Here is a 27,595-nt window from a genome sequence, read left to right on the forward strand (position 1 = left end):
AAGACACTGACAATTATATATTGTTCTATATAATCGTCTCCTTTTCATGCCATGTATCCTTGTGAATTAAGAACTTATCAGCGTTGGTGACTATATCCTTTTTGCATAGCATCAATGTAAGAACACATTTAATTCATATATCCTTTTTAAAAGTATATTGTCACCTTATAATACACTCATTTGTGATGAGCGATGGAATTGAGATTAGTTATTATTTAGAAGGAAGTCTCGTGCAATTGGGATTAAGAGAATTTAGTCAAAACCCGAAAGAGATTGCATAAGGGATATTAGACTTCCACTTCATAGTTGTAAATTGTGTTTGCATTTAATTAAATTGTGTTTGCATTTAATTAAAGAACAATAGGCTTTTTTGTTCTGAAAGGTTTATGAGCCATAAAATGTGGTGTAGATGGAATTTTATTGTGCATAAGATTCATTTTGTTGAAGAAATTAGTAAATTCAACATGCAACAAGTTGTCCATATCTTAATAGATACCATTTTTTTCATCTGTTCAAGTTTGAGAAGCTATAGTTGCAAATTCATGATTATTTTTTTTTCTGTCAAAAATATTTGTTTTAATATATTTGAATTTCTTATCTTCAATGTTATAATGCTAAATATTGAGGGTTCTAGTTGGATACAATGGTCGCCCTTTGTTTGATATCTATAACTATATATCCAAGTTATTGATTCTTCCTTAGCAACCCTAGATGTAGAAGCTGGTGCATCCAGAAGCCCTGTGGATGCCACCTGGATGCCACCTGGATGCCACCCACAGGCACCCATACTCCAAGCAAGGATTTCTTTGCTTTCTACTTGATGATGTTGGTGTCTTAAGAGGGAAAATATAGGATTGAAGATTTTCTAGTATGGCATATTGTGCTAATACTTCTATAACTTTTTTTCATTAGTCGGGCATCTAGTTGTGTATGGTAGTTGACAAGTTCTAGGCAATTTTTAAAATGTTATCCAATGATACTTACAGCCTAGATGTAATGTTCTCGTTATAAAATAAATCATTTATCAAACTATTGTTAATGGATTTGACAAAGAAGGGGTCTTTCCAGTGGAATGAAAAGGCGCAACTCACTTTTGATAAACTAAAAGAAGCAATGAGCACTTGTCGCGTACTTGCATTACCTGATTTCACTCGACTGTTCATTTTGGAGTGCGACGCATCCAGAGAAGGCATTGGTGCAGTACTGATGCAAGATGGACATCCCATAGCTTATGAAAGTAGGAAGCTTACGCAAGCTGAATGCCTATATTCTATCTACGACAAAGAGATCGTAGATGCACTAACCAAGTTTCGACAATATCTGGTGGGCGCCAAGTTTGTCGTTCATACGGATCACAATAGTCTGAGATATTTCTGGAGCAACGAGACTTGAACGAGAGGCAACAAAAATGGGTAAGCAAGGTTTAGGGTTTTGATTTTGACATTGAATATGTGAAAGGAAAAAACAATGTGGTTGCAGATGCCTTGTCCAGGAAACCTGCCATCTGGTCACTAAACTATATTTCAGCTGATTGGAAGGAACATTTGTTGGTAGAATATTCTAAAAACACATTTGCCTGTGAGCTAATGAATGACAACACCTAGGATGATTGGTACAAAATGGTGGATGACATCATTTACTATAAGAGTCGGATAATTTTAGTGCCAGAATCCAAATTGAAGCAAAAAATCTTGAAGGACGTTCACGACCCACCATTGACAGGACACCCAGGGTTTCTCAAAACTTACAGAAATCTTAGGGAGAGGTTTTCATGGAAAGGACTTAAAGGAGACGTATTGCAGTATGTAAGAGAGTTTGCGATTTGCTAGCACAACAAATCCGAACTTACTCTATTTGTCGGGTTATTGCAACCTCTGCCAATTCTAGAGCATAAGTGGGAAAGTATCTCGATGGATTTCATAACAAGACTTCCCAAGGTGAACGGAAAATATTGTATTTTTGTGGTGGTTGACAGATTCTCAAAGTATGCACATTTCTTTGCCATCCCCTCATATTTTAAAATTGTTACCAAGTACTTGTTGCCACCCTCAGGCAGACAGAGAAACGAAGACTGTGAACAAGTGTCTCGAAGGTTACCTTCGGAACTATGTTTTAGTACAGCGAGCGTGGGTCAAATGGATACACCTAGGAGAATACTATTACAATACCACGTATCACATGTCCATCGGGATGGTATCATTCAAAGCTTTATACGGGTATGAACCCCTCTCCTTCATCGACATATTACTGGGAGACAATCGTGCACTAAGGGCGAGGGACTAGCTTCAGGAGGGACATGACATCCTATGATACCTGAAGGAAAACTTATAGCGGGCACAGAATCAACAAAAGATGTACGTCAACAGACACGTAATGGAGAGGAGTTTTGAAGTAGGGGATTTGGTATATCTCAAGTTCTAGCCATATCGATAATCCTCACTAAAGGAAAAGGAAAAAGAAAAATTAAAGCCATGATTTTATGGCCCCTATCGTGTAGTTCGTCGCATCGGTGAAGTTGCTTACGAATTGGAACTTCTGGAGGAAAGCCGTATTCATAACATCTTTCATGTTTCATGCCTGAAGAAGGCCGTGGGGTAGAACGTCACGGTAGCCACAGACCTTCCACCACTCAATGAAGAAGGAAAGCTCATATTAGAACCAGCGGAGATCATCGAAGTATGTGAGAGGACCCTGCGTAACCACACAGTGAAGGAATATTTGGTGCATTGGAAACACTTGCCATTGGACGACGCAACATCGAAGGGCGAGCACATTCTCCAGCACTCGACACAACATTTGCTTGAGGACAAGCAAAATTTGGGACAGGAGGACTGTAATGTTCCCGTTATAAAATAAATTATTTATCAAACTATTGTTAATGGGCCGATTGATTTAATATATCTTGGACCCATTTTTGTTTTGTTTCCGTAGTTTGTTGCCGCTGGCTATCTTTGTACACCCTCGGAAAGTTTTCTAGATGGGTATTTAAGCACGACTTGTAGGTTGTTTTAGGCATGCTTTTTGGATTATTTCTATGTACTGTGAATTCCTGTGGGAGTTCTGGATTGTTCGCCATTTCGGAAGTGAAAGATCTTCCCTATTTGGCTTGTGCAGTTTCAGTGGGATTCAACCCTCACCCTATTCAGTTGTTGCATGTAATACTTCACTCGGATCTGGCAAATCAGAGTACCATTTCTTGGCAAATATTAATTGAAGGTTATTTGTGTTTCAAACTTTATTTTTGTTTGGATTTATTTTATGAGTTCGGATCCATAAGTTGGTGATTACAGAAATTAGCATATCCCCTTCGTTCCATACATCATCTGCCACTGAAGCCCCACATAATTAACTCGTACGTCTTCCCGTCACCCTCTCGCGTGGCCATCCAGGTCTACTGTACAGCCATTTCCTTGTCTCCTACTACACCTCCAGCTACCATACGACTTGCTCCTCCTACTGTACGGCTGTTTGCATCCATTGTACGACCATTGTGCTCTACTGTACGGCCATTGTGCTCCTCCGTATGACCATTTTACTCCTTTGTACATCCATTGTGTGTTCTCCCATACGACCTTTCCACTATACGGAATCCATTGTTCACCAGCATCTGCCGTATGGCTTCCCCATCCTTGGTTTTACGGCCGGCTGCCATCTCCACTCCATCACTCCGTACAGTCACACAGACACCGTACGACCTCCACCTGGCATCCGTACATCAACTCCAATCTTACCGTACTGCCCTCCAGAATCTTAAAGAGATTGTTAAGAGTAGTTGCGTAGGTCGAAACATTACACCAGAGGCACATCAGTTGCATATTAATATACATCTTGGTTCAATTTGTTGTTTGGACTGTATTTGGACATCTTGGTTCAAGATGTCATTGCTGTTAATAATCAGTTTTGTCAGTAATCAGCCATTTTTGGGCATTGGCATAACCCAAATTTCTTATTTGAAGTCATTAGTTTATACATATATGTGTGTGTGTGTGTCTATATTATATATGCATCCGCATTGCCCCCCCCCAAAAAAAATCCTGCATCCTGCATCTGTTTCCTTCATCCACTTCCAGTTATTTATCTGAATCGGTAACTTAGCTATATATCTTTAGCATGTGTAAATCTTTTTTGACCTCGTTTAATTTGAACTTCAGTTATGTAGATTGCAGACAATTTTTATTTTTGCAATACTATACATGCTCTGTTTTAACAGGTTTCTTAATGTGCATGATCTATTTAGATACAGCAAATGTGCTCTCATTGTCTCCTTTTCATTTAGCAGGTTTTATTTTTCTTTATGGTAATGGCTACTGTAATATCTGTCATCTGTGGTTGGATTTTGGGGATAAAGTTGACTCTGTTTTTTGCTCTGTTTGTTGTGTCCTTATTTTGATCAGCTTTTTCATTTGAATAAATTTATTGTTGTGTATTGTGAATCTTAGAGCTGTCCGAGCAATGAAAGAAGCAATGAAACAAGAACAGCTTGTTAAAAGTGAAGCACACTGTGATATAGGAGGGGCAATTGGAGTCGAGAAAAGCCAGATTGATTGGAATAGTCAGTCTGAACAGGTAGGTTCCTTTTCCTGTTAAGAATAACTGTTTATGATGTTGATTCTGATTCTATGATTTTAATTTACCAATTCCATTGAATTGATCCTTGCATCCAAGCACGCATCAGTCAAGAATTGATAAAAGTAATGTGTTTTGGCAATCAAAAGATTCTACTGGATTCTCTGTGCTTGCATTGTCGTAGAAAATACAAATTTATCTAAGTTATCATATAAGTATCATAAATAATTTGACCTTAGGATTCCACTAAGTAGTTTGACACATGTTATCCTTCATTCGTTAGTATATATGTATATATACTTTTATATGGAATGTATTAACAATTGTTGCAGGCTTTCACATCAAGGTATCAGGATACAATGAACCTTGGAGATGAGAAGTTTACATTGGTAGTGTTGGATTTTTTACTCTCTTGGTTTGTTGAAGAAACCATGTGACTATTCTGCATATCAGTTGGTCTAGGCATGCTTTTGCTTGACACGATAGAATTAAATATATCAAATATAATCATAGGTGCTCTCAAGATTTGGTGCTAAAAATACCAATGATAGATATATGATTTCTTACTCTTATTTGGATTATTATCAGCCGGCATATGTTAGTATATGTTGCAAACCTCCATGTTGTGAAGGTCTTCTTTAATACGTTTGTGTTCCTTTCATAATTCTCTTGTTTTATTAAGTATTTCTATTACAAGGCTGCCATGCTGAATCCTTGTTGGCATAGCGCACGAAAAGATCAGTTTATCTCCATTGTGCAATCAAAGTCTTGCTTACAAATTCTTCTCTGTAGTAGACTAACTAAATTTGAATGATCTCAGCAGACAATGCTTATAAGAACTAATCTTATAATGTTTAATTGGATACCATTTCTGGGGTTTGTTCTACTGCAAACATGTTTCCACATATTACACATAGGAGTTGAACTGGGGTACCAAGTTTTGTTTTCATCTCAATTTTATATGAATTGAAAATGGCTTATTCATTCCATTCAGATAGTGGGTTTTCATAAGTTTTATTTTCGTCAACTTTAAATAAGGGACTATTAGCGAGCTGAAAATTATCCTTGCTCACTATTTTTTTTGTCTCATTTCTCCATGCCCTGAATATCACATTTCTTTGTTAGTTTCCTTAAGGTGATTATATTGGATACATGATGTACCTTCTTATTCATTGTCATTAGAAATGTTACTTCTTATCCACAACCACTGGCATGTTAGTAGATGCCATGTACTTGTTAGAATGCAAAATAGATTTGGGAACACAAGATAAGCAATCCTTGACACATGGTCTCTATTATGGAGTAACAACAAGCTCATAATCTTCATGAATCAAACTACTCACTTAATTTTTGATGGAAGGAAAACATGAAGAATCATTTGCTCCTATTTCTTTAGAAATGTTGCAAAGCATTTCTTCTTTGTGTATCTTTTGGCTTTTTGAATTGTTTGGTGACTATATTATGAATTCCTTTTGGGGGCTGATAATTATTTATTGATTTAACCCCTTCTAAGGTTTCAAAATTTCTTAGAGTCTTTTTTTATTTACATTCTTTAGAGGGTGCACTCTTCTGTTTAATAATGATGAACTGATCAGAGACGTCAATGTCTTGCTCACAAGGTGTTGGATAACTGTGATCTAATTTAACTTTAATATTTCTTTCAATCCCTTATTCTTGAGAAAAGGTAAGTGCAAAACTTTAGAAAACGGATACGAGATCAGTTTGTGCAACTTAGATAATGCTGATACAACTCGATACTGTGCCTTAAAACGGAATTTGCATAATTTATTTTCAAGGTTTAAAAACTTAGATGAAAGTGTTTGCAATCTTAGATCTTGCCATATCATATAGTTTTAGCAACGTGCATACATTAAGATTCAACAATACAAAATCAATTAATAGAATTAAAAAGATTGAAGATAAGATAAATCTATCAATGTCCAATGAAAGACCACAAAGAGAGTCGAAGGGACTGCAAAAGCAAAGCAAAGGGCATTCCATTGCTTGAACACCAAACAATGCTCAAAAAGGAGAAGAAGAAAAAATTACAACTAGAGAAAGAAACAACAAATCACAGGTATTGGCCCGGAGTAGCAAAGAGAAAATTCACAACCGAAGGGTAAGAAAAAGGGCAACAGGAGACCCCACACCGACCCTAGAAACCACTAGTGGTAGAAGGAGAAGAGCACTGTTGAGAAGGAGAATCAATGAATTCTTAAGGGTTGCTGGCATGAGAGATGAACTATCAAGTATAGGAACCATTATTAGTGACACAAAATTAACACTAATGGCTATAGTGGATTACTAGATTCATGGGAAACTTTTGGACAAGGAATAAGTGCCAGAGATAAACTTCTTGACTTCAACAGACTTAAGGGGGATTATCTTCAAGAACAATCCATAAAATTAAAGAAAGGAGGGAAACTGAAAACAGAAGATGAAGAACTTCATGTTCTTAATACAAACTCCTATAAGGGCAAGAAGAAGCATTTTAAGAAGAAAAAGGGAAATCAAAAGAATGGCGAATCCAAGAAAGATCTATCCAAAATAAAGTGTTTCAAATGTGAATAATTTGGACTCTACAGATCTAATTGTCCTGAGAATTCTAAACAACAAGCAAACTGTACAAATGTTACCAGGGAAGAAGATACCTATGATCTTGAGAATCATGTATTGTATTCATCACTATCAAATGAAATCTCAAGTAAAGCATGGGTAATTGATAGTGGGTCTTTTGGACATATAACATGATACAAAGAAGCACTAGACTCTATATCAGAAAAGGTTAATGGTGAAGTTACCATTGGTGATAATTTAGTACATTCTGTCGAAGGAATAGAAAACTGCACCTTGAAACTAAAATTAGGAAATTCTCTTCTTCTCAAAGTTGTACTCTACGTATTAGGAATAAAAATAAATCTAATCTCAATTACAATACTTGAAGATGATAGGCATAACATTGCATTCATGGACGATACAGTAATAACTTGGGCAAAGAACTCCTCAATGAAGAAAGCGAAGTTGATTGGTCAGAGAAAACGATATTCGTATGAATTGAATTCACAATCTAGTCGACCTATTCAAGCCTTAATTCATGAAGCTGTAGACATAAATGAAATGTGGCACAAAAGATTAGGGTATCTAAATTTCAAAACCTTATCCACCATGGAGAAGATGGTTACTAGTCTACCTAAACTAAATAAAGACCACTGAAGCATATGCAAAGGGTGTGCATTGGGTAAGAACACTAGAAGTCCATTTTATGATAGCACTAGGAAAAAAAATAATGTTTTGGAATTAATTCATTTAGATTTATGTGGACCTATGTTTGTTCCTTCTCTTGGATGATTCTGGTACTATATTTTGTTCATAGATGACTTCTCTGGAAAAACATGGATTTAGTTCTTGAAGTGCAAAGAATCAAAGGAAATCCTAAAGAGATTTAAAGAATTTAAAACATTAACTAAAAACTTATCACGACATAAAATTAAATCTCTTAGAACTGATAATGGAGGAGAATACACCTTGGATTTGTTTAAAAGATTTTGTAAAGAAACAGGAATTAAGAGCGAGTACACCGTTCCTTATAATCCAGAACAAAATGGGGTAGCAGAAAGAAAGAATAGAACAATTTTAGAAGCTGCTAGAGCTATGATATTTGATCAAAATCTAGAATATTATCTTTGGGCAGAAGCCTCTTGTACTGCTGTTTATATTCAAAATTGAAGCCTTTACTCCTAGCGTAGAGATAAAACTCGTGAAGAATTCATTGCTAAGGTTAAACCCAATATAAGTCATCTTAGGATTTTTGGGTGCCCCGTATATATCCATGTTCCAAAAGAAAAGAGAACCAAGTTAGAACCCTTAGGGAGGAAAGGTATATCTTTAGGGTATAGTGAAACATCTAAGACATATAGGATTTTTGTATCTGGATAGAAAAGTATTAAACTTAGTATAGATGTAATTTTTGAAGAAGATCTAGCATTCAAAAGAGCCCTAACTTCTGAAGAACCTTCTCCTTTACCTAGTTTTGAAAGGAATAGCAAGTCTGATTCTTAGAGGGAGAACATAGAAGAAATTGAAGATGAAATTCAAAATATAAGTCTTGGAGAAACTTAAAATTCAAAGAAAAGACCACTTTGGGCCATTAAAACAATCGAGGAAGCACAAGACTTTGTTGCACCTTCTTGAACAGTCAAAGAAAGCAAAAGACCTAAAAGATTTTCTAGTTATACAACAAACATGAATGATTTATCCAAAACAGAACCAACCAATCCTTTAGATGCTATTGAACATACAACCTGTAAAGAAGCTATGACAGAAGAATACCAATCTATTATGAAAAATCATGATGGGGAATTTATTCCAAGACCTAAAGGAAAATCTGTTGTTTTTTCCAAGTGGATATTTAAAAATAAAGCACGTTGCTGACGGTAGCATTGAGAAATATAAAGCTAGATTTGTAGCTTGAGGATCTCTCAGAAATAAAGGATTGATTATGGATAAACTTTTGCTCCTGTTGCCAGATATACCTTTGTAAGAGCAGTCATAGCAATTGCAGCATTAAAGGGATGGAAAGTACATCAGAGGGATGTAAAAACAACATTCCTAAATGAAAAGATTGCAAATGAAGTATATTTGGAGCAACCTGAAGGATTTGAAACTCATGATCCTAACATTTTTGTTTGTAGGCTCAAGAAAGCTCTCTATGGGCTTAAACAGGCTCCAAGTGCTTGTTATGAAAGAATTGATAAGTATCTCACCGGCTTAGGATTTTCCAAGAATGAAGCTGATCCAAATTTATAAAAGAGATAAAGATGATATGGTAATTTTGATACTGTATGTTGATGATTTACTAATAATAGGTGATGATCATCTTATAGATCAATGCAAGAAAGATCTAATTAGAGAATTCGAGATGAAAGACTTGGGACTCCTTCATTACTTCCTAGGACTGGAAGTACGACAGAATTATGAAAATGTCATACTTTATCAAGGGAAGTATACATCAGATATTTTGAAGAGATTTGGAATGTGGAATTGCAAGTCTATGTCTTCTCCAATGGAGAGTAATCTTCATAAACTTAAAGAAGCAGCAGCAAAATCACCTTCCATAAATTGTGCTCTCTATAGACAGATGATTGGGTCACTTATGTACTTAGTAAATACAAGACCTGATATTTGCTATGCTATTAATACTAAGCTAGTTTATGTGTGAGCCAAAGGAGATTCACCTAGTTCCAGTGAAACACATTATGAGATACAAGGCAGTCTTAATTTTGGACTCAAATATGAAAATGTTGATTTAGATTTGCATGGATTCACTGACTCAGATTGTGGTGGAAGTGTTAAAGGCAAAAAAAGTACTTTAGGATGTTGTTTCAGTTTAGGATCAGCAATGATATCTTGGATATGCAAAAAACAGTCTTCAGTAGCTTAGACTCCATAGAAGCCGAATACATTGCAGCAACAATGGCATCCCGAGAAGCAGTTTGACTAAGGAAGTTACTTGTGGGATTATTTGGGCAAGCTATGAATCCTACAATTATTCATTGTGATAATTAGAGTTCCATCAAGCTTCCGTGAATCCAGTTTTGCATGATAGGTCCAAGCATATTGAAATTCCTTACCATTATGTAAGAGATATGGTAGACAAGAATTCTGTAAAATTAGAAGACATTTGCACTGTAGATGAGACGACAAACATACTCACAAAATCTAAAGTGAAGATAGACCACTTCAGGAAAAGACTTGGTATGGTTGAATTGTAATCCATTTGTATTCTTTAAATTATTAATAAAATAATTTTAATTGTCAGGCTATTGACTATTATGGGTTCCACCATTTGTATTCATTATTTAAGAGGTGATGATCTTTGAGATAATGAACGCCTGTATAAAAGACATTATGAGAGATGACGATCTCTTAGATAATGTGCCAAACAGTAAAGTTCTATTGTAAGATCTAGATGAATTCAAGATCATATTGTGATATAGACATTGCTATGTCTGTAAGTCACAATTTGGATAAAGGAAGAATTCTTATTATTCTCCGAGGTTTATCCTGTGTTCTTGTAGATCTTAACTCAGGATCATGTTGTGATATAGGAATACCAGTATCTATGAATCACAACTTGTATAAATGAAGAACTTGATTATTCTTCAAATTTATCGTGTATATTCTATTCTTTGCAATACTATTATCACTAGTAGTAGTGATTTGTCATATCAACAGGTTTAGTAATATGCCATTGTATCATGTGTTCTATGATACCACAAGCTAAGAAGATTCAGATAGATATAGAGTATCAATTCTTACTTGTTCATCTGTATTGATGTTGCTAGATATGATATCTCTCAGTATGATTATCAAGTTAAAAGGGAGTGTTAAATCTGTAAATTATAATCTTACTGATCTGATAACAGATCGGTCTGATCTGTTCTTATATAACTTAGAGTAATCCAAATATCTTTACATTATCCTCTTAGGGATATCGGCATCTACACTTAGGATTTGTTTGGATTTAACTAAACTCAGTTTGTGTTAAGTTAATTTTAAACTTATTGTTCCTTGGAAAAGTTGCCGATTTCTAGGATTGGTCAAGGATTGTTTTGGAAGGGACATGGTTGAAATTGAAGAGCACACAGAATACAAAACAGTCTGCTCCTTAGTCAATACTGCCCATATACAATTTGCAGAAGTAAAGATAGATTTCAGAATTATATCTCTAATTCAATTGAAGGCAATACTTTGAAGTTATTCACAGCAAGACTATAGGAGAAGAAGAAGGTCGAATCTAATCTTTGTTTCAGTCATAGAATTTGCAGAAACTTTACAAATTGAATGCATGAAAACCAGTTCGATGGGGGCTTGGACTAGCCCTCATTTTGTGTGTGTTCTGTTTAACATAGATGTTGCCTAAAAGAGAAATCTAGGTGAAGCTTGCATGGGAGACATTGGTAGCTGGAAAATTGGGGTATATAATGAATAATTTAGCAGGGACTGAAGTTGTTTATATAGGTATGCAAATTGAATGTGATTCAAAATTTGAAGAGTCTACAGATTGAATCTGGTCCAAAGGTAATCGCCAACTTTTAATTTAATCCTGAAGGTTTCCATGACAGAAGTTAGGAAATAAGAAGAGAGTCAAGGAAGACCGAAAGGTTGAGGACAAGTTTGAGAAGGTTTAACTCAGCCATGTTACCAGGGAATGCAATAAAGTAGTGGATGGGCTAGTTGATTGGGCTTTTGGAAACTACAACTGTATTTGTTATGGTTTACCCACTCAGTCCATGGTCAGCAAAGCTTCATGAGGATTGGATAATGATTTTGGTTTCTGATTTGTACCAATAAATTCTTACATGACAACATTATTTTATATTGCCCATGCTTGGACTAATAATTCACAGGATTGATATTGTCTGACATGTACATTTGATTTCTATCTATTGTGATGTTGTTTTATAGGACTTTATTTCAAGAATGGGACACGACAACCCAGCACACTTAGCTTCCTATCATTCGTAGAGGGATCCATTAACAAAAAACTGAAAAAGAAATAGCTAAGGAATGCTATATCAAATAACTAGCCACACCCTAATTACATGATTGAGAGAGAGGGTACATGTGAAAAAAAGACAGAGATCACAGCAAATGACAGTTACACTATTATAACTAAAGATTTTGTTCCTTTATAATAAAAGCTGTCTCATGTATTCTAAGAGCTTTGAAAACTTTTTGCACTGTTTATCATGTCGTACAAAATGTTAATATGGGAGATCTAACCTTTTTACATCCCTACACTGCCACTGATCCATTTTCCTTGCATTTTTTGATTATGTGGTTGGTTGAACAGTTACCTTGATTTTGTTTTTTTACTTTATTGGTGTTTGAATGTGTAGGCATTTAGTGTCATGTCTATGTTGATTCAAGCACTGGTGAAAATTGACCTTAAATCTTGCATTTTGATCTTCCTTAATGGATCTCAATTTTGAACTAACTTTCAGGGGAACTGTATCAATTTTAATTTTTACATACCTGAACATTTGATTAGAATTTTGATCAGGTTTTATAATGTGTTGCTAAAGACAAACAACTGAAGTTTTATCTTTTGAAATACAACTCAGGCTAACACAGGCTTTTTTTCAGGCACTGAACTTTGTTGCCAGTGATGAAGGAAGCAGTTCTCGAGAAAAGAGAGAGTGTAGTTATTCAAAAGATCCTGATAAATACCCTTATAGGGCTACTTCAGTACCTTCATCACCACGGGATTTTCAGAATAATCTTGTGTCTGCAAGAGGGATGGATCCATCAAAATCTGTTGACATAATTACTTCATGGAATCGAGTGTTAGAGTCTTCGCCACTTCCTTCCAAACCATTATTACCATTCTTAGAATGGAATATAGACTTTTCTGAGTTGAGAGTTGGTGTTCGTGTTGGGATTGGTATGTTTTCTTTTACATTTTTGTGAAGATAGATGATGTAATAATCAGGTTTTTTGATAATTTGTTTCTCACCATTTGTTGGTTAATGCCATAGTTTTACGTTTAGACCATATATTATTATATGTTTTTAAAATGAGAAGAACATGGTGAACATGGGTTATTTTGTAACTCCCATCTTTAAAATTGAAGGCATCATTTTGAATATCACATTGTATTCAAAAGCTAGCTTTGAGGGTCAAAGAATTGCCAATTTTATTCCCGACCCTTGCTTCCAGTTTCCACTTGAACACAATTAATGGCATCTCTTTTCCTGTTTAATATTTTTATGATTCTTACCATTGCATATTCAAGCGTAAAAATGCCTGACATAAACAAGCGCATAGTGTACTCATTTTTTTCTTTCTAGCTTTGAACTATATATTTGTAGTGAATAGGACTCTAAAAATATGTTGCTAGTGGTCAGGAGCTAACGTGTTTCAATCTATTTAAATTGATAAGTTCTAGATCCATGCTAGAAATGACAATAAAGTGAACCACATTAATTCTAAATTATAAGTATCTTGGCAATATATATTTTGCTATGGCAGTAAAGATTTTAAAATTAGCTTTCAGCTTCAGAGAAATGTTGAAATTTGTGTCCTTACATATGTGATCTATAGTTGTTCTGGGTAGTTTAGTAAATGCTCCACGACACATTTATCTTATATAATACATGATAGTTTCAATGTCGTTAAACCATTATTCTGAGGCTTCCAAATTATGCAGGCTGCTATCTACTTCACATAATGACAATGCAATTGCAGACAAGAAGACACATATTCCTGTAATGGATATATATCAGATTTTGTATACCTTTTATGCTATTACACCTGTGTTCTCCTTATTCAAAGATTATGCTGATCCTTTTACTAGTTGGAGGTTCAATCAACTTGTCTGCGAACAAGTACTATAGATCCAATGAGTTGAGCATATGAACTACATGTTTTCTTGAATGGTTGAGACTGTGAAGTAGACACACACAATGGAATTAAAGAAGAAAGTGAATCAGAGCACACATGAAAAGAAAGGTTAATAGTATGATTGACATTCAAAAATAGACCGCACAAAAAAATTCAGAAGAGTGAAGCTAAGATTAATCATCCCTTTTTAGTCTTTCCAAATTGAATCAATTGCTCAATTCAAGTCTTTAAATGGTCGAGTTTTTGAGAAGCTAAGGGAGGAGAAGCTTTTGATTAATCTAAAGAAGTGCAGCTTTGTTAAATGGGAATTAGTCTACTTGGGGTTTGTTGTGTCACCTGATGGTCTCAAAATAGTCCTAGAAAAGGTGAAGGTAATCCTAGAATGACCTGTCTTACTGTGGTTTGGCTAGTTTTTATAGGACTTCATTAAAAACTTTAGTATTTGTGGACACATAACTGAGACAATGAGGGGGGATAGAAAAGGGTTCAAATGGACTGCAAAATCTGCAAGGAGTTTTGAATTGCTAAAGAAGATGGTGATAATGTAACCTGTTTTAACACTCCCTGATTTCAACAATGTGTTCCAGGTGGATTGTGATGCCAGTGGTAGTACCATTGAAGTTATATCGGAGCACATAGGTGAACAGTGTAATAGTGTTGCAGGTACCTTAACTAGGAGACAAATATTGCTGGCAGAAATGCAGATTGACGTGGTTTGGTTTAATGAATGCAAGACTATATACCTTGAGGATCCTATTCTTCTACAGGCATGCCATACTTAATACAAGTACACTTCATGAAATACATCAGATTTGAGTTTCCATCTGACTACCTTGGTACTATGAGTGTAAAAAGCTGAAATTTATGTAACACAAGCACACTTCATTACATGCATTAGATTTAATATTGGGCTTTACAGAGGGTGAGTTTGTGTAATCCAAAGGAAATAGACCCAATTATCTGAGGACCAGATAAGGGACATTATAGTGGTATCAGAGCATAATCCTACTATCCCATGAGTAGAAGCTTATGCAAACTTATGAGAGAAGAACAAAGAAGAGCACCATGAACAATCTAGCCAACGAGATTAGATCCTATATGAAAGAAATAAACCAAACTTAGTCAAATGAAAAAATCAAATCTTTAAGCATTGCAAAATATGGGAAATTCTCATCCTAACCGCGCAACAGACACTAGCTCAAAACACTCAAAATAAAAATGTATCCTCCATGTCTTGGATACTCCCAACCCCCATTCTTACCCAAAGGATAGATACCAAGAGAAGAGGAAAGAATATAACCACCAATGACTAAAATTGAGGATATTGCAAGACCTTATGCAGCTCTGGAACGTTACATTAGACAGGTTGTGTGATTAGAGAATATTGTGAACACAATTTAATGTCCTTTATTCTAGAATAAGAATTAACAATAAATAAATCATTGAGAATGAATAAATAAAAATAATCATTCCATAATTAATATATTATAATAGATTGTTAATATAATGAAAAATATTGTTTAAAAGTATAATAACATAATGGTATATTGGTATGATATATTAGGAAATTATATTCAAGAGATTAATCAATGATCTAATTAAATAATCATATAAATTAGTGAGATTATTATTGTACTATCTCAAAATGGACGCACTTCGTTTTGAGATCTTTTAGCCCTTCTTAGCGTGGTTTCGGTCTCTTTCTCCTATCCCCTTCCAAGTCATGCTTCTTCATCATCTCTTGTTTTCTGACATGGTCTTCTAGGTGTTGCTTTGTCACACTTTTGACCACATCTTGTGATCAACTTCTTATCTCTTAGTTTCATTTGCATCTCTTGCTAGGCCTTTCTCAAGCCTGCCTGTCCCCTTCCTTGGGACTAGGTCAACCTAGTCCTCGGTGGTTGAGGGTTTCAAGGCTTGATAGATCTCAAGTTTACCAATTAATTTGCTTTACTCCCCGGTCAGCATGTGTTATTTTCCCTCCCAAAACTAGTACAAAAGGAGGCTTGAGGCCTTTATTTTCATATCTCATCTTCACAAGGTATCACTCCATAAGCAAGCAATCAAGGTGTTATTTAAGCAAGCATCTTCAAGCATTCATGTATAAGCATCTCCTTGCATCAAGGTTCTTCCTTCAAGGAGGTAGTGGTGTTTGGCTCTAAGAAAAAGATGTATCATTCTAATCCATTCAAATTATTTTATTATTCATCCATGGTAGGTCACATACATTCCTATTTATGAGGTTTTGGCTTCTTTGATTTCCCTTTGGATTATTTGAGTCAAGGCTATTACACTTACATACTTGATCACATATCAAATGCAATTACATCTATGGAGGTAATTGTATCTTTATTTGATAATAATTATTCTGACTACATGCAAGCACTTCCTTTATCAATTTTATTTCAATTTACAATAAATTCATTTATGTAGGGCTTGACCAAGGGAAGCCCTCATTCAACAAACAACAAAAACCCTTCATTTTCTATGTAGGAGCAGGATAGTAGGCTTTTACACACAAATATGGAAATAACTCCTTGAAAGCTTTTTGGAGAAGTTGGTTCAACTTTGTTGTAGTGCCTTTGGACAATGTCAACTTCGTGGGAATCAGTCCTTTGAAGTCGACCTAGTCCTTACTGTTTTTCTAAACAAATGATTTTTGGGTTTTGTTCCTTTCGCCATTTCATTTTGGAATCGACGGTCAGATATTTAGAAATATGATCGGACCCACGACTTTTGGAGCTAAGTACATCATCCTCTACATATTTCAAGGCGTGTCTTTTATATTTTATTTCCTTTCATATCAATATCTTAGAGCTGTATCTTAATTGGGCTGATTGTATACATTTAGTGCTTAGGTCTATATAATTTAAGCAGTTGGTTCAATTTTGCATACGCATTATATCCTAATAGGGCCAAAGAGTGTATTTCTTTGTATTGCATTCTCCTTTATAAATCAAATCTGGTATTGGTGCCCCTCTTCCTTTGGGTCCTTGGTAATCTAATTTGGATTATAAGAGGAATCATATTTGAGAATTTCTATGTTTCCTTCATATACATATTTGAATGGCTGAGTTGTCCAAAAAAAGCAAAGATGTACAATCCTATTAAAGTGTTTCTCTTTTGCCCCTAAACATTTTGGTGAACCCTGTTTGCTTACCCTCTTTTCTATTTTTGGAGTTAGATTACATTATCTCTCTTTGTATGATTGCATTTTTGTGTATCTAGATCTACTTGTTTGCATTAGTGGTATTTAGATCTCCTTTTGCATTTACATTGGTTTTATATAGATTGCATTACATATATTTACATTTTGAAAATCCAAAAATATTGCATCTAGTTCATTCTTAGATGACATTTCATTTATAATCATTTCCTTTTAATGGGGTTGTTGTCTTCATTTCCAAGTTATCTTCATGAACTTCAAGATATTCTATTTATGCATATGATGAGGCTTCAATATGTTATTTTATTGAGGCTCACATTCCTAAAGATGATGTTGATCAACCTTTAGTGATTCATGATGTTTCTAACCTTGATACTTCCACTATTTGGGATGAGCCCTTCGATAGGAATATTGACTACTCTCTTCCTCATGAAAATTCTTCTTCTAACGTATGCTTTCCTCCCTCTTTGGATGATTCGCCTAGTGGGATGAACCCTTAGATCAGGACATGGATTATTCGCTTCCTCATGAGATACAATTAGATGATTATATGATTATTACTTATGATCAACCTCTCTCTATGCATCCTTTTGATATTCCTTCTATAGATAAGGGTTTGAGGAGCTATTTTTGTCTTTCTCCTAAGAGTACCTTAGTGATAGAAGACCACACATTTGATGCGCCTTCTTATGACATGTCTTACTTCAATCTAGATATTGATGAAAATAATGATTCTTATGATCTTTTCACAAATTCAAGCTTAGATCATAAGGGTCTTATTCACATTTATGGCTTCTGAACTCTTCAAGATTGGGAACCTTAGATTCTAAACCAACATTTCTAATTCGCGACTTTGTGCATCCAACATCTTTATTTGATGAGTATACGCATATTGGATACTTTTCTTTACCTTTTCCTCATATCTTATTATATGCTGTACATTTATTTTCAATTCATTGCTTGTGTTATGTTTCATATGTTTTTCAATGTTTAATGGTTTCTTTTTCATGGTCATTTTACGTGATACATCCACATCCCTATCATGTTGCTCCTAGTTATGTGACATTGTTAGCTTATCTTTTGTGAGTTCATCTACTTTGTGAGTAACATAATAGTCATTTCGCTTGTCTCGTCACTTGGGGGGCAAGGCGCTATTTCCCTTTTTCATCAATAGCATAGGATTCATTTTCTCCCTTTGATGACTCGTTTTCCTTTTATATGATGACATGCTTTTTTGCATTGATTTATTGTTATTTCTTGTGGACTAACATCCCAAGTGCAATCTTATTTTTGCTTGAAATCACATTTCTAGTATAAATTGAAACCAGTTAGGGAGGTATAATGAGATTCTTCTCTTTTTCCAATATCCTTTATGGACGAGCATTCTCTTATAATTTGATGTGTTGTCTTGCATGCATTTATTGTGTTACACAGGGATTAACATCCTGAGTGCAATTTTATGTTTGTAAGTGCATCTTTATTATAAAAGAATCTCTCATTTAGGGCATATATTGGATTTTCTTTTCTTTGCTCTAAAGGATCTGTCATCCCTTTATTATCTCTTTCATGATAACTAAGTGCACATAATGTGGTATCCTTTCATCTTTCTCCTTCATTTCTCTATAGATTGCATTATTCTATGGTATGTTCTTATCTTTGGCTATGAAACGCTTTGTTACATGCATGATCGTGTGTTTATTGCCATATAAATATCTTTTTATACCTTGGATCGTAATGTTTCTTATTTAATAATCGTCTATTATTTACTTCATAAGTTATATCTTTTCTAACATTTAGTTTAGAGTTGGGTATTCGACGATGTTTCTTGCTTTAGTCATGTCTAGTATTGCATTATTATATAATACTTCTTGTGGATATAGGGTGTTTGCGTTTTGTGCATGGTTATCAATTATTGCTTATGATTCATTTTTATATCTTGCAAGATGTTATATAATCTCACCATAAACTTTCTTTCTTGTTTCATGCTTAGGGGGCAAGGTTTTTTTGCTCATTCTTCCTCTCTCTTTCCCTCTCTCTTAGTACAGTGGCATTTGTTCATTATGTGACATTCTTTTCCTATAAGGTATTGTTTCTTGATTAGGACTCTCTCTTATACAAGAGGTGCATGCCCTTGATCATCACCTCATATTTATTTTCTAAATCATGTTCATTATAAAGATTTTCCCTTGCTATGTGCTCTAAAGTTTGTCATCCTTCGCTATTCCACCTATATACAAGTGTCTGAATAGGTGCATTCTATTTCTTCTTCCCCCTCTTTTATGTTGAAGTTGTTGTCTTTGTTCATGACACTCCTCTTGAAGGTAGATGTCTTGTACACAAAATCTCTTCCTTTCAAGGGTCTCTTCTTGTGACACATCCTTTCATAATTTATCTATTATCTTAGCTTATAAGAGTTACTGCTCTTGGCTACCTTTTTGGCATACATTGTGTTAGAGGATATCTCGTTGTTGCTAGAAATAGTTAATCCTTGATTTTCTTCCTTATGATGTCTATGGCTACATAGTGATCATTGGGAGGGGGGCAATATATGCCCTCTTTATACATAATTTCTGTTGACAACCATGGGGTAGCAAATACGGATTTTGTGTATGGCTTGGAGTACTTTAACCTTGTTTGCTTGGTATGATTTCTCGGTCATCCTCAAATCTATGCATCATTGCTTCATCTCTTTTGCACACAAAAGAACATATGCTTACACTCACATATATGGGTAACACATGCACATTTGCTAAATCCTCAATGGGTATTAGTTACATCTCTCCATCTTGAGGAAATGCATCCTTTTTGTTTTTTTTTGCTAAAGCCTCAATGAGTATCAGTGATACTTCTCCATCTCAACGAAACACACACATTTACACTCTGTGGTGATACCCAAAAATTGATCCATGGGTGGGCACACATACATATACAAATGCTTGCATAAGCCATTGACGGGCACACAAGATTCATACCGAACACAAACCCACTAGACCATTTAAGCTTGGCTTTTTGTTTTTTGTATTTTGGATTGACTATTAGGCATACAAACGCAATGGACCATTCAATCTTTCCTTTCTGTTATTTACAGTAAGGAACACAAAGCTTACTAGGCTAGATAATCTCTCTCTCTATCTCTTTTTCTCTCTTTGTGCTTTCATGTTGGTGGGATAGACTGATAAGGAATGTGGTCCTTTGTGATTCTCTTGCCTTTCTTATGTGATCTGTTATGCTTTGTAGTAGCTTTCTGAATATGATATTAGTGGGTGAGGCATTTCTTCAGGTGAGGACTGTTCCACTAGTTTATTTAGGTTTTAGTTTTTGGGTTTTGTTTTATCTTTGTTCCCCTTTTGTTTCTTTTTGGCTCTATTTTCCTTTTTGTTTTCCTTTTGTTTTGTTTTCTTTGTTTTCGTGGTCTTATGCATGGGAATGGAGTTAGGATCTGAGGTTTGGGGGCTTATTTCCTTAAACTTAGTGATTTTCTACCTCATTGTAACATTGTCTCTCTTCTCTTGCTTCCTTTACTGAGATTATGACTTGCGTCATACTCCTGCTAAAGTGAGGGTTAAATGCACCGTCTTAAAATGGACGCACTTTATTGTAAGACCTTTTAGCCCTCCTTAGCTTGGTTATAGTCTCTTCCTCTCCTCTCCCCTTCCATCTCATATTTCTTCATCATCTCTTGCCTTTTGACATGGTCTTCTAGGTGTTGTTTTTACACCCTTTTGACCATATCTTTTGATCAACTTGTTATCTCTCAGTTTCACCTACACCTCCTTTTATGCCTTTCTGAGGCCTGTGTGTCCCCTCCCCTTGGACTAGGTCGACCTAGTGGTTGTGGGGTTCGGGGCTCGAAGGTCCTCGAATTTACCAATTAATTTGTTTTACTCCTCGATCGGCCTAATTTAATTTCCTGCTCGAAAACTAGAATAAAAGTAGGCTTGGGGGCTTCATTTTCATATCTCATCTTCACAAGCTATCGCTTCACAAGCAAGCAATCATGGCATTCTTTTTTAAGCAAGCATCTTCAAGCATTCAAGTCTAGGCATCTCCGTTTTGCATCAAGCTTCTTCCTTCAAGGTGTAGTTGAGTTTGGTTCTAAGGAGAAGATCTATTATTCCAATCCATTCAAATTCTTCTATTATTTAGCAATGGCATGTCACATACATTCCTATTCATGAGGTTTTGACTTACATCCATATTTATGAGGTTTTGACTTCTTTGATTACCCTTTGGTTTCTTTGCGTCAAGGCTATTACAATTATATACTTGATTACATAAAAAATGCAATTGCATCGATGAGGGTAATTGTTTCTTTCATTTGATATTATTCAATTTTACTACATGCAAGCACTTCCTTGTCAATTATATTTCAATTTACAATTAATTCCTTAACCTGTAATGTTCCTGGTTTTAATAAAATAGTTGTAATGATTAACGGTCCCAAAATTTAAATAATATTATTTGGACCTTTAATTATTAAATAAAAGGGCCCAATTTTTATTAATTATTTGTAGTTGTTTTGTGTCAGCATAATTTGTAAACCCTTGGGAGTATTGTGCAAATGGATATTTATGTGTGGCATGTAGGAAGTTGTTAATATGTGAATTTGGATTATATAATTTTTATTGCGAATTCCAATAGGTGTTATGCTCTTCCCTCCATTTTGGAAGTGAAAGACCTTACATATTTGGCTCACGTGGTTGTGATGGGATTTATCCCTCACCCTATTCCGTTCTGTATACATGCCTCGGATCTAACAAATTGGAGTGTTATTTTTGTTTTCATTCTTTTGGAAAAGATATATATATATTGATTGATATTGATTCAGGTAATGCATGTACACTTTGTGTTTGTATTGATATCTCTGTATTCGATCAAATGCATTGTCAATAATGGAAGCACAATCTCTTACCCCCATTTCTTTTCATTTCTTCATGCTCGCAATATCACCCTTTCGCAATCATCATTTCACATAGTTTGCACTTTCGTACTCCATTAACTCTCCAGCCTGTACGACCAATAGTCCCCTTTGGAGAGTTCCCCTTTGGGTTGAGATTTCCTGTGAACCAACTTCACCTTCAGATCAAGATCCCATTCGGACCGAGTTTCCCTTCGCACTAAGATCCCCTTTGGACCGAGATTCCCTTCAGATTGAGTTTCCGTTTGGATCGACTTCCCCCTCGGATTAAGTTCCCTTTCGGATCGAGTTCCCCTTAGGATCGAGTTCCCCTTCGGGTCAAGATCTCCTTCGAGTTGAGTTCGCCTTTGGACTGAGACCCCCTTCGGACCGAGATTCCCTTCAGATTGAGTTCCTCTTCGGATCAAGTCCCCCTTAGATCGAGTTCCCCTTCAGATCGAGATGCCCTTCGAATCGAGATTCCCTTTGAATCCATATTCCATTCGGAAAGAGATCCCCTTCGGACTGAGATTGCCACTGGATAGAGATCGCCTATGACCAAGATCATCTTGGGAACATTACATACCAAGGGAAGCTCTCATCCAACAAAGAACAAAAACCCTTCATTTTCTATGTGTAGGAGCAGGATAGTAGAATCTCACATGTAGATCCAAAAACAAGTCGCCAGAAGGTTTTTGGAGAAGTTGGTTTGACTTCATTACAATGCTTTAGGACTCTGTCAAGTCTGCGGGAATTAGTCCTTCCAGGTCGACCTAGTCCATAATGCTTTTCTGGATGAACGATTTCTGGGTTTGTTCCTTTCGTCGTTCCATTTGAGAAACCACAGTTGGGTATTTAGAAACAGGCTCAGACCTTGGACTTTTGGAGCTAAAATATATCTTCCTCTGTAAATTTCAAGGTTGGTCTTTACTATTTTATTTCCTTTCATATCCATATCTTAGATCTATGTCTTAATTTGGGTGATATATGCACTTAGCACTTAGGTCTACATAAGTTAAGCAATTGGTTCAATTTTGCATACACATTATCCTATAAAGGTCGAAGAGTATATTTTCTTTTATTGCATTTTCCTTTATATTTTGAATTTCGTATTGGCACCCCTTTTCCGTTGGGTCCCAGCTAATCTAATCTTGATTATAAAAGAAATCATATTTGGAAACTTCTCTCTTTCCCTCACATACGTATTTGAATGGTTTAGTGGCTGGGAGAAAGCAAAGATCTAAAATTCTATTAAATTGCCTCTCCTATCCTTTGTGAGCAATGTAGGGTAGGTCCATTCCCTGTGGGCTGTGGTTATGCAAGATGGTATCATAGAAAGAATCCATGATGTTCTTGATTACTCTATGAGAATGTCATGGTGATGATGTGAATTTTCTTTTTGAATCCTGCCTGTGGGCTGTGGTTATGCAAGATGGTATCATAGAAAGAATCCATGATGTTCTTGATTACTGTATGAGAATGTCATGGTGATAATGTGAATTTTCTTTTTGAATCCTCCCTACCTCAGAGAGGGAGTGTTGAAATTAGCTAAATCAGATTCTAATGTTGTGTGAATGTCTTCCTTGTTGATAGGAAGATACCATTTAAAGGAAGCTTGGCGCATCCGTCATAGATAAATTTGGATGTCAAGAGGTTGATGCATGCACTTGGAGTTTCAAGAATAGAGCCACATTAGCATGAAAGTCTTGTATTGCCAAACCTCGAGATAAGTCTATGGTTTATTACATTCACTCATGTTATTATGGAATTAGACAAGTACATTTGTGTACGAGAAGTTGCTCTTGCAAACAATTTTGTGATTATTAAAATAAATAAATCATGTGCCTGATGTTGAGCCTCTCGAAACAAAATATTTTCCATGATTGGAGCATATGAATAAGGTATGCCTTTGGGACAGAGCGAGCAACCTTAGGATCTACATTTGTTGACATCCAATGATATTGATTTAGAGGGAGTATACCATGTGGAGATGGTCTCTCTAACTTTTAGTTGAGGTACATTATCACTAAAGAACATACAGGTGATGTTTTCACCAAGTCTAATACCAAGATGAAGTTTTGTGCATCTGTTGTTGTGCATAATGAAACCATTATGGAGAGGAAGACATAGCCTCAACGATTTCTTGAAATATACCTTATTTTGTTCTTCTCTATAAGAGAGAAGCTCAATGCGGAATCTGTGTTCCACTCTCTGGGAGTAGTTGTGATGGATTCAACCTTTGATATGGTTCACCACGTGAGAGAATCTGTGGTGACTCTTTGTAAAGTCCTTTGTCATATGTGTGACTATGAGTTTATGGTCCCCTTGTGTACATTACTGAAAGTTGATGATCTGCCAGATAATGAACACTTGTATTTAACATTGTAAGGTGATAACTTTACAATCTTCACTATCATGACAAATATCATGATGACTTGATATTCATAGAAATGTCTTGATAGTTAATATCTCTTGGAGTTATTGGTAGATATCATGCAGGCTTAATATCAGTTGTGTATCAACATGTTCTTCATGAGATAATCGTGGTGGATATCATGTGACGTAATATCCATGGACATTGCATGATATGTTATGGTAGACATCATGCAACGTGATGTCAGTGTACATACCATGACTAGGATATACGAATGTTATATGACTTGATTTTTTGTATACTCGATATCATGTGTTAGGTGACGTCTAAACCAGTTTATAGTTGGTCATCTTCCCTAGCTAAAAGTGAGTGTTAAAGATATCGTAGCATTAGTAAGAATTCAAGGATTGATGTATACATATGTACATGCAGGTATACCAGTTCATCATATGAACTGGTATACATGCATACACATACATACATAATCGGAACTGTTATTGCCATCAGTGAAATAGCTCTTGAAATTGACCAAATTATCATCATCAAACTAAGTTTAAATTCTGAAGCATTCATTCTCTTGGATCATGTTCGATTAAGCAAACAAATTGTGGTTATAATTGTTTATTCCAGATTAAAGTTTGCAGATGATGAGTTTAACCCAAACACACCTGATTAGGATCGGGTTCCTTAAATAACTGTTCTTTAATATCTAATTGTGTCTTTTCATGAAGAGAGATATGGTGAATAGACTTGACCGTCTATGATTGTCTCCCTTGGGCAAATATAAGATAAGGACCCAAACAAGAGATATGACCATTGAAATGAATAAATGTTCCGTCTCTTGGGAATCAAATACCTCTAGTATAGATTCAGGCCTATGAATTTATAATCAGTATTTCTCACTACTGATTGAACATTTTAACAACTTACATAAAGGAAGTTATAATATAATATGATCACAATTAAAGAACCACATTTCACATTGTTTAGATATCAATTGTGGGGTTTGAAGGATTTGATGAAACTAGTGAAATGATTATGATTAGTAGGTACCATCAATGTGAAGATAAAGCATAGCCGGCAACCGATATTTAGAAATAATATACACAGAATCTGATAGTCGAAAACACTACCATTAATCATGTACGAGGATCCATCTGTCCCCAATATATAGTTGACAACATTTATCATATGACTAAGCGGCAATAATTGGACTACTGTAAGTAATTATGTGATCAATAATTGAATTAATATCGAGTAAGGCTTTGACGATGGAAGTATACATGAGAAACGAATCGGATTTATCAAGGCTGATGATTATAATAATTAGGATATCATAGCCAATGTTTAAAACAGGTGATGCTTATAACAGTCCGTATGTGAGCCAAATCAATTTCAGAGGAAATTTTCCAACTTATCTGCAGCTGTAAGACCGTAATAAGCAATGAGGATGTCACGGTTGATCTTAAACTAGACGTAATGTATTGCCATCAATACTTATATTAACGAATGACTTAAGTATTTAGGTAAGAAACTGTTCTGATAAAGATCCACTATTTAATTGATTAAGTCTTAATGGTAATAAGTCAAGCAATCTCAAGAGTGTCATTAACTATCAATTACAATAAAAATATTATAAGATAGCCCCTTACTTGTTAAGCATTTGAGAAGGTGCAACCTCTTGCAAAGAGTTTAGCATGGTCAAAAGGGCGTGTCTTTTCATGAATGAAGGATATCTGTATATATATAGTATTTGGAGACCATCATTGGAATGACAATTAGAATTGTTTTAATAGAATAAGCTTACTAGATCAGATCAGATTCTGTAGACATCAGATAAGGGAGGATCATACTTCATTATCGACATGGTCTTTAGAACTCAGAACAGAGAATAATAATGAGTATTGTTGAACAATAAAATATTACAACACAACTTTGATCAATTTCTCCATTCAAGTTCATAAATTTAATGACATTGGTACGATGAGTGCAAAAAGCTAAAACATATATAACACACGTAGATTTCATTTCATGCATCAGAATTGATATTGGGCTTTATAGAGATAGAGTCTCTTTAATCTAAAGGAAACAGTCACAATTATCCGAGGACTGGATAACAAGCATTAGAGCATCAAATTCATGCTCAAATGGCTTTGAGAATTCAAGAATAGCCAAAGCATGACATGTGCTCATCAATTTTTTTTAAAGACTAAATGATTTCTATTTTAATTATGACAATGCAAAGCTCCCTTTTATTGAGACTTGTAAGAGGGGCATCGAACAATGAAACATGTAACGCATGGTTATGGGGAGACCCATCTCTCCCCTAAAAGACATGTCTCGGAGACTTATCACGTCTACAGAGGCCTCAAAAAAGGTTGGAGACTTTGTGATGAAGTCTCCCAGTCTCCTGATCCAAAAAGTGAAGTCTCCCTAAACTTTCCTGATAAAAAATAAATGTAAAATATAATATTAAATTATTTTATGTATTTTAGCCGTCATTTTAATGTTTTTAATGCAAAAATTAAGACCGACGACAATTTTAATGATTTTTTGGAGAGCATGATAGCTGAAGACCTTGAGATGGATGATCACAACTTTGTGGAGTAGATGATAGTAACATCAACATACTACTACTATATAGATTTCTGGTTTTTTTACTGTACTAAGTTTGTTCAATTTTGTTTGCCTATCAGCAACTTAGCATCAAAGTAAACTTTTTTTTTTTTGAATTTTAAATTTAAATATGCAATGATAATCTCAATTGGAAAGACTCTGTAACGTCTTTATATCAGACTTCTAATTCCTATTTCCTTGAATGCTGATAACTATTTCTGAGATCTGAATATTGATGAATTCGATACTTGTAATTCTGATCTTTTATATGTAACTGCAAGTAGAACAGTATGATAATCTTCTTGAGAAAATAGCCTTAGATTGAAGTGCTTGAAGAACACTTAATTTCTTTATCTCAGATACAAGAAGGAAGAATCGATTTATTGGATCTGATATTGGAGAATATCTCAATGCTGTTAATTACTGAACAATGATGTGTGGAGGAACAGACTGAATACGTTTGTGTGTCCTACAAGTCTGCATCATCATCCCTCTAAATATCTAAACCAAGAGACATTACCATCAAAGGGCATGTCCCTATCCTTGGTCGGCTTTGATAACCTTTCTCATG

General features: G+C 35.2%; 1 protein-coding gene across 3 annotated transcripts in view; it reads left to right on the plus strand.

Annotated features, from left to right (window-relative positions):
• LOC149566727 (putative serine/threonine-protein kinase SIS8) overlaps positions 1–27,595 on the plus strand; it is a 256,215-nt gene that overhangs the window by 168,450 nt on the left and 60,170 nt on the right. For 2 of the 3 annotated variants that reach the window (XM_089820069.1, XM_089820070.1), the window contains 2 exons: positions 4,440–4,566; positions 12,715–13,012. In XM_089820069.1, coding sequence (XP_089676195.1) covers positions 4,440–4,566; positions 12,715–13,012 — 425 coding nt within the window. Of the gene's footprint in view, positions 1–4,439; positions 4,567–4,898; positions 4,956–12,714; positions 13,013–27,595 lie in introns of all 3 variants that reach the window. The other variant, XM_089820068.1, reaches the window with a different exon arrangement.

This window comes from Cupressus sempervirens, chromosome 3 (genome assembly GCF_028749045.1).
Source record: "Cupressus sempervirens isolate cs-2001-9-10 chromosome 3, ASM2874904v1, whole genome shotgun sequence".
Lineage (NCBI taxonomy): Eukaryota > Viridiplantae > Streptophyta > Pinopsida > Cupressales > Cupressaceae > Cupressus > Cupressus sempervirens.